This window comes from Dama dama, chromosome 4, assembly GCF_033118175.1.
Source record: "Dama dama isolate Ldn47 chromosome 4, ASM3311817v1, whole genome shotgun sequence".
NCBI classification, from domain to species: Eukaryota; Metazoa; Chordata; class Mammalia; order Artiodactyla; family Cervidae; genus Dama; species Dama dama.
Genome location: NC_083684.1, coordinates 62,083,496 through 62,095,893, shown reverse-complemented (window position 1 = coordinate 62,095,893; position 12,398 = coordinate 62,083,496). Strand labels below are relative to the sequence as shown.

General features: G+C 60.3%; 1 protein-coding gene across 1 annotated transcript; it reads left to right on the top strand.

Annotated features, from left to right (window-relative positions):
- Positions 1–237: 237 nt before the first annotated feature.
- On the top strand, positions 238–11,012 carry KCNC3 (potassium voltage-gated channel subfamily C member 3). Its single transcript, XM_061139891.1, is given in 6 exon segments — positions 238–1,125; positions 5,141–6,248; positions 7,302–7,493; positions 7,745–7,764; positions 7,766–7,871; positions 10,520–11,012. Coding segments are annotated over 6 exon segments (2,331 nt in total). The 3' UTR covers positions 10,537–11,012.
- Positions 11,013–12,398: the final 1,386 nt, after the last annotated feature.

The window sequence follows — 12,398 nt, the reverse complement described above, 5'->3', positions numbered from 1 at the left end:
CAATCGGTGTTTCGCATGTGTGGCCCCGCCCCGTCCATCTAGGCAGTGTTCGAGTCTGGGGCCTTTTCCCAGTTTCAGCCCCGCCCTCACCCCGTCAGAAACCAATCAATTCAGTTCCTCCCTCCCTTCGGCCCCGCCCCTTTCCTCCATCACCTCCTCTCACCCAGTCACATCTGTCTCTCCCCCCGTGGCTCCGCCCCTACAACGCCCCGCCCCTGCCGCTCCGCCCCCCATCCAATGCTGAGCTCAGTCTGCGTCTCGTCCTTCCGCGGGCGCCAGGCGGCTAGCAAACAGCAGCCGGCGCCGCCGCCGCCGCCGTCCGAGTCCCCGCCACCGCTGCCCTCGCCGTCGCCGCCACCGCCGTTGCTGCAAGAGCAGCAACCTGCGCAGCCCGGCCCCGCCGCGTCCTCGGCGGGCCCCCCGGCACCCCGCGGGCCCGGGGGCCGGCGCGCCGAGCCATGCCCCGGGCTGCCGGCGGCGGCCATGGGGCGGCACGGCGGCGGCGGTGGCGACAGTGGCAAGATCGTGATCAACGTGGGCGGCGTGCGCCATGAGACGTACCGCTCGACGCTGCGCACCCTGCCGGGGACGCGGCTGGCCGGCCTGACGGAGCCCGAGGCGGCGGCGCGTTTCGACTACGACCCGGGCGCCGATGAGTTCTTCTTTGACCGGCATCCGGGTGTCTTCGCTTACGTGCTCAACTACTACCGTACGGGCAAGCTGCACTGCCCGGCCGACGTGTGCGGGCCGCTCTTCGAGGAGGAGCTCGGCTTTTGGGGCATCGACGAGACCGACGTGGAGGCCTGCTGCTGGATGACCTACCGGCAGCACCGGGACGCCGAGGAAGCGCTCGACTCCTTCGAGGCACCCGACCCTTCCGGCGCCGCGAACGCTGCCAACGCCGCGGGCGCCCACGACGCGGGTCTGGACGACGAGGCGGGCGCGGGCGGCGGCGGCCTGGACGGCGCCGGCGGCGAGCTCAAGCGCCTCTGCTTCCAGGACGCGGGCGGCGGCGCCGGGGGCCCGCCAGGGGGCGCGGGCGGCGCGGGCGGCACGTGGTGGCGCCGCTGGCAGCCCCGGGTGTGGGCGCTCTTCGAGGACCCCTACTCGTCGCGGGCCGCCAGGGTGAGCGCTTTCTCAGAGCCCCCATTCCCCTCCCCTCTCCAGGAGCTCCCAGACCCTCAGGGAGCTCCCCATCCTCGCCCTCAGCCCCTGGCCCCTCTCAGACCCTCCTGGTCTCTTAGCCTCCCAGTTTCTTAGAAGCCTCTTACCCCATTCCTGGGTCTCCCGTACCCCTCTGAACACATCCCCCTCTCCTAGCCATCCCCAGATTCTCAGATGTTTCTCCAACTTTGAGAACCCTCCAGACCTGTTTCAACCCCACCCTGCTTCTCTAGTCCATCCTAGACGCTTAGAAACTTCTCTGATGGGCCAATCTCCTAAACAACTTCCCTGAACAGCCCCACCCCCTCCTTTCCTGGACCCCGCTAGAGAGCTTTCAGAAGGTCTTTCCTCAACCCTCAGAGTCTTCCCAGACTCTTTTCACCTCTTCTCACCTCTCAGACTCTCAGCAGACTCTCCCCCCAGCCTTCAGTTTCTTGGACCTTCCTAAATCCTCAGAAGACATCGCTTCCTAACCCTCAAAGTGTCCCAGGGCTTGTGAACACTGTCTCCATCCCCTGCAGACCCCGTGAAGCCCGCTCTTCAGTTCTCCAGCCTTCAGTCCTGCAGGCTCTCCCAGCACCTCTCTCTCCCTCTGCCGGTCTCCGAATCCCCTGCCTCTCTCCAAGTTTGTGTCTCCTAGTTATCTTTGAGCCCCTCTGCTTCTTCTGCCCTTTAAGTCTCAGAATAGTTTCCACCCCACTCTCAGAGTGCCCCGGACCCCTCTGAACCTCCAAACCACTTGCTCCTGCTAGGACACTCCCCCCTCACCCCCACTGCAACACTGAGTTTTGGGGCATCTTCTCTCCTGGAACCTTGCTGCCCCCTCTGTGTTTCACATCCCTTCTCGCATCCTTCACACCAACTCCTCTCCTGAGGATTTCTCAATACAGCTCCAGACTTCCCCCAAGGCTTTCACACTCCTCCTCAATGTCTCCAGAAGAGTCCCGAGCCCCCAGAATGTCTTTCATCTCCAGAACTTCCCATATGCCCTCTAGAATCGCTTCTGCCTCATCCACAGATTCTCCCAGCTTCTCCGTTCCATTGTTTAAACTGCATAGCCCACTCTCTATCTCTGGGACAACCCCACCCCTACCCCCATCCTCAGCCTCCCAGCCTTTTTCCTAGTCAGTAAATGACTTTCCTCCCTGCTCCGTAACTTTTACCTAACCTCAATCCTTGGGACCCTCTGGTTATCAGACCCAAAACTTCCTTCTCAAAATAGCTCCCAGTTCTTTCTTGGTTTCTTTCCACCTGTCCCCCCATCCCCGGCTCCAATCCCTGCTCGCTTCATCTTTCTCAAAACCCCCGCCCCCCACTACCCAGTCTGAAGCCTAGAACTGGGCTCCTCAGCCCGTCCTGACCCCTCTCCCTACAAAGTGAACCAAAGAGCCCACACTCCAGCCTTATCCTGTCTCCCGCCTTGTTGCCCTCAAAATTCTACACTTCCTCCAAAGATCTCTTCATCTCCCACCTAAAAAACTTTCCTCAAAAATCTGTAACTTCTTTGGCTAAATAGCTACCCTCCCCCCTAGTTCTCACTTAAACCTCTTCCTCCTCCTAACTTCCTCCCTGGGTAGATGGAGAGAGGACAGTTCAAGATAGGGGGAATTAGAGAAAGGAGGGAAAGAGGAGAGACTCCAGCCCCCCTCCGAGCCTCCTGGGGACCCAAACACCCGGAGGAGCCGTCCGGCACCCTCCCCCCACCGTGCCGCGTCCTGGACCGGGAAGGACGCGGAGCCGCAGTGCCGCATTCGCGCCGGGGGAGGGACTGAGAGGGAGGGGGGCCCGGAGGCACCGCATAAAGTTTGGTCCCCAGGAAGCGCTGACTTGGCAGGATTTGGGTTTGGGGTGGGGGGAGGTGGGGGAGAAGAGGTGCGGAAGGGAAGTGGCCCTAGATGCCCCCTGAGGCCTGTCACCCTCCCTCCATGGCCTGGGGCGCCCTACCCTCTTGTGACCCCATTGAAGGGTCCTGAGGTGAAGCTAGGGGTTCAGGACAGCTCCGGAGGACATTTGTTTACTTTACAGCTGTGTTTTGCGTGTCCGTGTAGCACTTTCTAGCCTTCAAGTGAAAGTCTGAGAGTCGAGAACTGAAGCCAGAGCAAAGTGGAGGGTCCGGTTTCCTTCCGCCTCGCTCCCCTCTCCGTAATCTCCCCTTCCTTCTTACAGGGACTCCGTGCCCTCCTACCCCTCCCTTCTGCTTTTGAACCATCTCGGGACAAGGGGGTAAACCAGTCCTGACTCTGTCCAGCTGCGCACTGCGGCGGGTGCCGGCCTTTCTCTCTGTGTCCCTGGAGGGAAGGAGTTACTCAAGCTCCTGGCCTGTGGCCTCCCTCTGTGAAGCGGCACCGCGGCTGCGCACCGCCTGCTCCGCTCCGGCCCGGTAGGGGTTAAGGCTGCTCCCAGTCCCTGCGGCTGCGCACTGCGGCGGGGGAGCTGTCCGTGGTGCTGGCCATCGCGCGCCCCGCCCCCTGGGCCGGCCGGCCCGCCCCCACTGCGGTGCCGCAGCCTGCGCGGTGCACCGGGTTCCGAGTGGGGTGCGGGGGGAACACCGGGCATGCGCTCTGCGCCGGCCTCTGGCCTCTTAAACCACTGCGGAGAAACGAAGAGGGGGGTGGGGCAGTGGGCCAGCTCTGACCCTCCCTCCCCCCAGGCTACCCCAAGGTCTAGGGTCATCTCTGCAGCCCAATGCTGGCTCTTCTCTCTTCTCTGCAGCCCAGCCCCTCTCTCTCGTCTACCCATCTGATTAAAGCTCCCTCTGCCTCAACGCCCATCCCCTTCTCTCAGGACTAACCCTACTGCTTTGACCTCTCTTCTACATATTTGATAAAGCCAACTACCATTCCTAGAGGCCTTCAAGATCTTGACCCTGCCTTCAGTCCTCAAGGCCTTCATCAAAACCCACACCATTGAGCACTCGGGACACAGATCCTTCCCCATCTTGAAATGACCCAGGCACCCCATACCTCAGGTCATACCTCTGACCAGTCCCCTCACCTCTCCTTGGACCTAGCCCTGTCCTCTCCCCTTCCTCTATGCCCAAGCCCTGGACATTCCCTTCCTTTCCAGAGCCTTAAACCCCACCCCTATCATCCCTTTTTTTCAGTCTTGACCCTTCACTTCCCTCTTTGTTCAGAGCCCTGACACCGCTCCTCTCATCTGTGGGCCCACCCCTTCGCTGTTCTCTCTGGGTGAGGGGCTCACCCAACCTTCTCTGTTTTCTTGGACCCAGTCATTAGCATCATGGTCCTTAAATATTGATACCTGAGGTCTCAACCTTGGCCCCCCTTTAACTGATGCCCCTATACCCTAACAAAAGCTCAAGCACTGGTTTTGGAGCCAAGTCCTTTGTATATTCATCTAATGTAATCCTTACAATAACCCTGTAAAAATAAAACACCAAAACTTGAGGTTCAGAAGGCTTAATCTTGCCCAATTAGGCAGAGAAAAAGCTGGATTCAAACCCAGGCTTTCCTACTCTTAACCACCTCCTAGTTCTGCTTCCCCACCCACCTTCTCCCCTTTCCCTTCCCCCCAGTTCCAAGCCAAGCCCCAAAGCCCTGAGACACAGGATGCATGATTTTAGTCTCCCTCCCCCCACACCCCAGCAGAATCACTGGACCCTGCCAGGGACCCCGAGATATGACACAGGGAACAGGAGGCGGGGGGGGGGGGGGGGGTGGTCTAGGAGACAGAGCACAGAGCCAGAAATTGCTGTTTCCAGGAAAGAAGTGGACCATCTGCTGCTGCGGCTGGGGCCAGCTCCTCTCCCGAGCTGGGGGAGAGCTGCCTCTGATCCTTTTGCAAGCTTTAGAGAGAACAGGATGCAAGAAGCGATGGACGCATTGGGGCTGGGACACCCGGATTCCCCTGGAGTTTGGGTCTGAGAAAGGGGCCACTGGGTGGGTCTTGGGTAGATGGCTGGTCGACCAGATGCCTGGGTCACCTTTCGCCCTCTTTCTCCCACCCTGCCCCACAGTATGTGGCGTTCGCCTCCCTCTTCTTCATCCTCATCTCCATCACCACCTTCTGCCTGGAGACCCACGAGGGCTTCATCCACATCAGTAACAAGACAGTGACACAAGCCTCCCCGATCCCTGGGGCTCCGCCAGAGAACATCACCAATGTGGAGGTGGAGACGGAGCCCTTCCTGACCTACGTGGAGGGCGTGTGCGTGGTCTGGTTCACCTTTGAGTTTCTCATGCGCATCACCTTCTGCCCAGACAAGGTGGAATTTCTCAAGAGCAGCCTCAATATCATTGACTGTGTGGCCATCCTGCCCTTCTATCTGGAGGTGGGGCTCTCCGGCCTCAGCTCCAAGGCTGCCAAAGACGTGCTGGGCTTCCTGCGGGTCGTCCGCTTCGTCCGGATCCTGCGGATCTTCAAGCTCACGCGGCACTTTGTGGGGCTGCGCGTGCTCGGCCACACGCTCCGCGCCAGCACCAACGAGTTCTTGCTGCTCATCATCTTCCTGGCCCTGGGCGTGCTCATTTTCGCCACCATGATCTACTATGCCGAGCGCATCGGCGCCGACCCCAACGACATCCTGGGCTCCAACCACACCTACTTCAAGAACATCCCCATCGGCTTCTGGTGGGCCGTGGTCACCATGACAACCCTGGGCTACGGAGACATGTACCCCAAGACGTGGTCGGGGATGCTGGTCGGGGCGCTGTGTGCCCTGGCTGGGGTGCTCACCATCGCCATGCCAGTGCCCGTCATTGTGAACAACTTCGGCATGTACTATTCGCTGGCCATGGCCAAACAGAAGCTGCCCAAGAAGAAGAACAAACACATTCCCCGGCCCCCGCAGCCTGGCTCGCCCAACTATTGCAAGCCCGACCCGCCCCCACCCCCCCCACTCCCTCCTCACCATGGCAGCGGCGGCATCAGCCCCCCACCCCCCATCACCCCGCCCTCCATGGGGGTGACTGTGGCCGGGGCTTACCCGCCGGGCCCCCACACACACCCTGGGCTGCTCAGGGGGGGAGCGGGTGGGCTCGGAATCATGGGGCTGCCTCCTCTGCCGGCCCCTGGGGAGCCCTGCCCATTGGCTCAGGAGGAAGTGGTTGAGATCAACCGGGCAGGTGAGGAGGGGTCACAGGGGTGGGGGCTGGGGGAGCGGGCAGGCAGAAGTGGGGTAGTGCTGAGGGGGGCAGGAGGTATGTGTTGAGGCTCGGAGGTGGTCAGCAACGGACACGGGAAAGAGGAAAGGGAACAGTGATGGAGAAGCAGGTTTCGTGTGAAAGAGTTTTAGGGAGAGACAGACCTGCAGCCAAGGTATTCAGGGGGTCTGGGAGGAGGGCAGAGTGATTAGCCATATGGTGAGAGGGACTCAGAGAAAAGGGGGGTTCGGAGAGACACAGGGAGGGAATTTCACGTGGGAATCGAGGGCCTGAGACAGAGGCCAGGGCAGCTGCAGCTTATGTGAAGAAGGAAATGAGAGGAAAGTTGACTGAGCCTGTGCGTCCCTCCCCCCAGGGGAGTCTGTGTCTCAGAAGCAGCGGCTGGGTCATCTGTCTGGGGGGAGGGAGAGGCTGGGGGGGCCCCACCCCCATGCCTTAAATAGGTCAAGAAAGGGAGCTGGGCCACCCGGCCCCCCATCTTGCTCCCTCAGCCGCTGACCCAGTTTCACACCAATTAAAAATAGCCAGAGTCAGAGCCTAGGGGACCCCCACCTCCCCCTCCCTCATCTGTCACCTTCCCAACACCTCCCCGCTGTGCCCTTGCCAGCGTCCAACACCCCTCCCTGAAGAACCACCTCCCAGCCTGCTCGCCCCTCCCAACCATCCTTCCAAACCTATCCCACAGCACGCACCCGAGCCTCGCTGTGCCCCGTTTGGTCCATTTCAACCACGCAGCCCACCACTGCCCAGCTCACTTCCCAAACACCTCTTCCCTGTTCCCGTTCCTCCAAACACCCAACGCCCTCACCCAGTGCCTGGCCTGGCTCCGCTTCCTGGCCTTCGACACACTTCCCTGCTATCCTTCCCAAGACTCAACACCCTCCTGGCCATGACCCTGCTCCCCAAACACGCCAGCCACACCCCCTGACCCCCAGCACCTCTGGCACCCTCTCCTCCATGAGTTCCCACACCTCACTGTCGCCTTTGTGTCTCTGTCTGCCCCTCCGGACACAGATCCCCGCCCCAACGGGGACCCTGCAGCTGCTGCGCTGGCCCATGAGGACTGCCCGGCCATTGACCAGCCCGCCATGTCCCCGGAAGACAAGAGTCCCATCACCCCTGGGAGCCGGGGCCGCTATGGCCGGGACCGAGCCTGCTTCCTCCTCACCGACTACGCCCCATCCCCTGATGGCTCCATCCGGAAAGGTGAGGTGCCCCCCACTGCCCGCCCCCCCCCGGGACCCTCCCTCTCTGCCCTCCCTAGGGAGGGCAGAGAGGGAGATGGGGGAGGTGGTGCTGGACTTCCCTTCCCCCACCTCCTGGCCCCCAACTCCCTCCCTCTCAGACCCCCTCCCCCGAATTTCCTCACCACTGACCCTTCACCTGTCTTTATTGCATCTCCATTCCCCCCCACCCCACCCCACCCCGGACCCTCTGGCCTCTTCCCCCACCCCCAGCCACCGGTGCTCCCCCACTGCCCCCCCCAGACTGGCGTAAGCCAGGCCCCCCAAGCTTCTTGCCCGACCTCAACGCCAACGCTGCGGCCTGGATATCCCCCTAGTGGACGAACCCCCTCCCCCCGGGGTAAGTAGCCCCCACCCCTCTGAACCCCTTCCCTCCCGACTAACCCATCTGAGATCATGCAGCCCCCACTGACCGAGACTCCCACCCCCTCACTGTGAACAGCTCCATCCAAGTAACCCCCGGCCCTGACACTGACCCCACACCCATCTGCCCAGGACTTGCCCTGCCTCTCACTAACTGCTAGAACTCACCCCACCCCTCACCACCATGTGCCTGACCCCCCCACCCCAACGGCCTCACGACTGACCTCCATCCTCACCCCCATCCACATCTCTCCCCTGCCTCCCCACCTTGGTTTTGCTTTTGTTTGTTTAATCAATAAAAGGGGGCACACACCCAGAACGTTCTTCTGAGGACAGGATGGGGTGAGAAGGACTGAACCACTTATGCAGTCACTCGTGGCTTGGCCAGCACTTAGCAAGTACCCACACACATGTTCCTGGCACAGTGCTGAGCGTGGGGAATCAATGGGTAGCGTATCAACCCCACCCCCGACCCCCAGTTTGGTGGGAGAGGCAGATGCTGACCCAGAACTGAGGCAGGAGAGCAGGCTGAGCTGAGGAGCCCTGTCCTGGGATCTGGGGAGAAGCAGATCAGACATGAGTTTGCGCAAGCTCTGGGAGTTGGTGATGGACAGGGAGGCCTGGCGTGCTGCAGTCCGTGGGGTCGCAAAGTCCGACATGACTGAGCGACTGAACTGAACTGAGGTCCACTCTGGGACTTCGTGAGGAGGCACTGGAGTGGGGAGACCGCAGGTCGGGAGGCTGAGGTGCAGGCTGGGATGAGGGTCCTGGGGGAGAGGACAAAGCCTGAGCTATGGGGTTGGGGAAGAAGAGAGGCAGAGGAAAAGGGCCAGGACTGGACAGTGGGGAGGTCAGAGAGAGAGTGAGGGGACAATGGACGAATTATCCAGCAAACGTAACCACGCATTTTCCACATGCTCTATATTCTATAATCCTCACAACAACCCCAGCTAACCCCTAACTTGACTCATTCAGCAGCTAATGATTGAGGGTATAGTTCCAGGCACTGGAGATTTGGCAGGGCCCAAAGCACAGATCTCCCATCACAGAGCTGATACTCTAGAGCCCTGTGGCGACCGACTATAGCCAAGGGCCAAACCTGTGCACCAGTTGTTTTGTAAATAAAACTTTATTGGAACACGGCCACTGTCTACAACAGCAGAGTGGAATAGTTTCAACAGAGATGGTAATGGCCCACAGAGCCCTGGAAATATCGACTATCTGGCCCTTTACAGGGAAATTTCTCCACTCCATGAATGGGGGAAGCAGAAAACAAACAAGATAATTACTCTAACCAGGTCAGATAAAGGGGTCTGTGAAGGTCTTTCTGAGACGGTGACCTAAAACTTGAAGCTCAAAAAGGACCAGTGGGCAGAGGAAAGAGTGAGCTCAAAGGCCCTGAGGTGCTGAGGTGGGATGCCCCTGGTTTGTTAAAGGAACAGCAGGGAGGAAAGTGTGGTTGGAGTTGAATGGCCAAGAGGAGAGGGGAGGAGCCTGGAGGGAAGTGTTTTTGGCCATGGTGAGAGGCTGGATTTGATCTTAAAAGTGTTGAGAAGCCACCTGAAGGCACCTGGTCCATCACATTCATTCAACAGACACCTATGGAGTCTTCCTTGCAAATGCAGAGATACAGCTTAAAGAATCCCTAGCCACATAGGAGATGGCAGAGCAGGACTCAGGGAGCCTTCAAGGAGAACTGCACCTAAAGCCCCTTGTTTCACAGACACTCAGAGAGGGCCATGGCCAACCCTCAGCCACAGAGCAGATGCAGGACAAGAAGCAGGCTTCCGGGCTCCTAGTCCAGAGGGGACTGTCTGGCTCTTCTTGTTCCATTCCCGGACCTCTCCTGTTGCAATGCCCCCCACCTCTCCCCCATCATCCTCCCCTGTCATCTCATTACCAACCCCCACCTCCCTGTTCCCATCTCAGCCCCCCCACCCCCGCTTGCACCCAGCCCTGTTGCCTACTCCCTTTGTTCCCCCACCCCCAGGTCTGGATGGGCCCCTATGAAATTGAGGGGTGGGGCAGGAGGACTTGGGAATGTGGGTAAGGGAGGAGTGGGGGGATCGGCAGGGGGGAGGCGGGTAGGTCTCTGCTTCTTTTGCCTCTGATGCCAAAATCCATTCATTGAACTCAAATAATGGCTGGAGCTGATGGGGCTGGCTGAACTCCCTCCCCCAAGGTCCTGGATCCCTACCCCTTCCACGCCTGCCGTCCTCTTTTAGCTTCTCCCTCACCCTCCATTCTTCCCTAGCCCCCCTTCTTTCAAGACCCTTCCTCCTGACCTGGTCCCCACCCACCCCATCAGCCCACTTCTCTGTCTTCCCTCAGGTGCTGCTGGGTCCAGCACCTGACCCGCATCCCCCCCCCCCGCCCCCCGCTCTTCCCCAGTACTCCCCCTCCTTTCTCCCTTCATCTTCCCCCCCACCCCGAAAGCCACCCCGGAAGCTCCTCCCATATTTGATGTCTCTGGCCGCCCCCATTTCATTGCTCCCCTCCCGCGGAAAACACCAGAGAGGAGGAAGAGATCCCGGCGTTTCTCCGGCCCCCCAACAGTGAGGCTGTGTTGGGGGGTTCTCCCTGGCCACCCTCCCCCCCTCCGTGACTGTGTATTTCTGTCCCCAGCTCTTGTCACCGCCTGAGACCTCGTGAGACCCTCGATCCCCCCCTGCCCCTTTCCCCCAGGTTAGCAATTGGGAATGGCTGGGAGGGGGTGACTCCAAGATACTGGGCTTCTGACTCCCCGACCCAGGCCCTGTCTCCTCCTGTCAAGGTGCCCACATCCAGACAGATCCCTTGGTAGTGGCTAGGAAAGCCCTAGAACAGCCCAGATACTGGCAGAACTCTCAAGACATTCCTAAGTTTTCAAGAAACCCCACACCTGCCCCTAAGCCTTAGATCCCTTGAGTATCAAGACACTGTCAGGACCTTCCCATCAGAAGGTTCCCATCTGAAAGCCTTAGCCTTTAAAGACAGCCCATTACAACCCTCGGTGAAGCCTTGCCATATCAGACTGCTCTTGGAGCTGTCCTTCAGCACCACCACACCGCGGCCCCACTCAGGGGGCACTGCTGACTTGCGCTCCATTCAGCCCCTCACAGCCCACCCCCCCATGCCCCGTCCTCCTCTTTCTCCATCTAGGTTAGCCCCACACCGCCTGCGGCCCCACCCACCCCCCAAGCCCTCCCCACCAGCTGCTCGCCCACTGGCATTCCACCCAAGCTCCCTCCCCACGCCCGTGCTGCCCACCATCTGCCTCGCTGCCCCCCCCACCTTTTTGCCTCAGACGAGGGGGCCAACTGGGGGGAAGGGGGTGGGGGGGCCGGGCGGCGGTGGGGGTAGGGTGGGGGAGGCTCGGTGAGTGCCACCTTGTCTCCTAACCCTGAGTCTCTCCCCCCTCCCCATGTCTGAACCTTCTCCTTGATGCCAACTGACTGTCCGATTTGTTCACTTCTCTCTCTGTCCATCTCCTTGGTCCGCCTCTGTCCATCTACCCGTTTCTTGCCATCTGTCGTCTTGTGTCCTGGTGTCCGGCTCTTGTCTCCACCGTCTCTCCCTCTCCCTCCATCTCTTTCTGTCTCTGTCTCTCCATCTCATATCCCTTCTTTTTGTTTCTCTCCTGCTTCCCTCTGTCTTGGGGTCCCGCTGTCTGCTGGACCCTCCGCCTTCACCCCCATCTCCTCGCTTCCTCCTGTGTTTCTGCCCTTCCCCCCGCCCCCAGGTTACGAGAAATCCCGCAGCCTGAGCAGCATCGCGGGCCTGAGCGGGGTGTCCCTGCGCCTCGCCCCCCTTGCCACTCCCCCCGGCTCCCCCAGGGCCGCCCGCCGCGCTCCCCCAACCCTGCCCTCCATCCTCTAGCGCTCCCTTCCCCCCCGTGGGGGGACTCGGGGGTGACAGGGAAGAAGGTCAAAGGAGCTGGGGGTGGGGGGTGGGGGAAAGGGTTTTTTTTTTTTACAAAAAAAAAACAAAAACAAAAAGTCATTAATAATATGCAACGGAGACGACGACGCCAGCAGACACCCCCGGGCCCCTCACCCCGACCTGGGCCCCCAGGATGGAGGGGGAGGAGCCAAAACCCGTCCCCCCAACTCTTTGCCCCTCCTAAAAAAAAAGCCTTCTCAGGTCTCCATGAGCCATAGGAACCCCCCCCCCCCCACGCCCCATCAACTCGTGTAAATACGTCCAAATTATGCCAATCACATTTTGGGGCGCCTCCCCCCTACTCTGCATGCCTCCTCCAACCTGGACCCCTGCCCTGTCTAACCACCTCAGCAATAAGCCGCGAGGGGCTGCATGCCGCGAGCGAGGGAAGGGACATTCTGGGAAGCGGGTGGGTACCTCCAAGGGGGTCGGGCTGGCGTTTAAACCACACCACAGGAGGGTCTCCTAGCCTCCTACCCTTCACCCCAGGAGGGCAACCCATCACGCATTTAAAAAAAAAAATTAGCAGCAATGTGGGGGAAGGAGGAACAGTCACCCAAGCCAAAAACGGGAACTGAGCTCA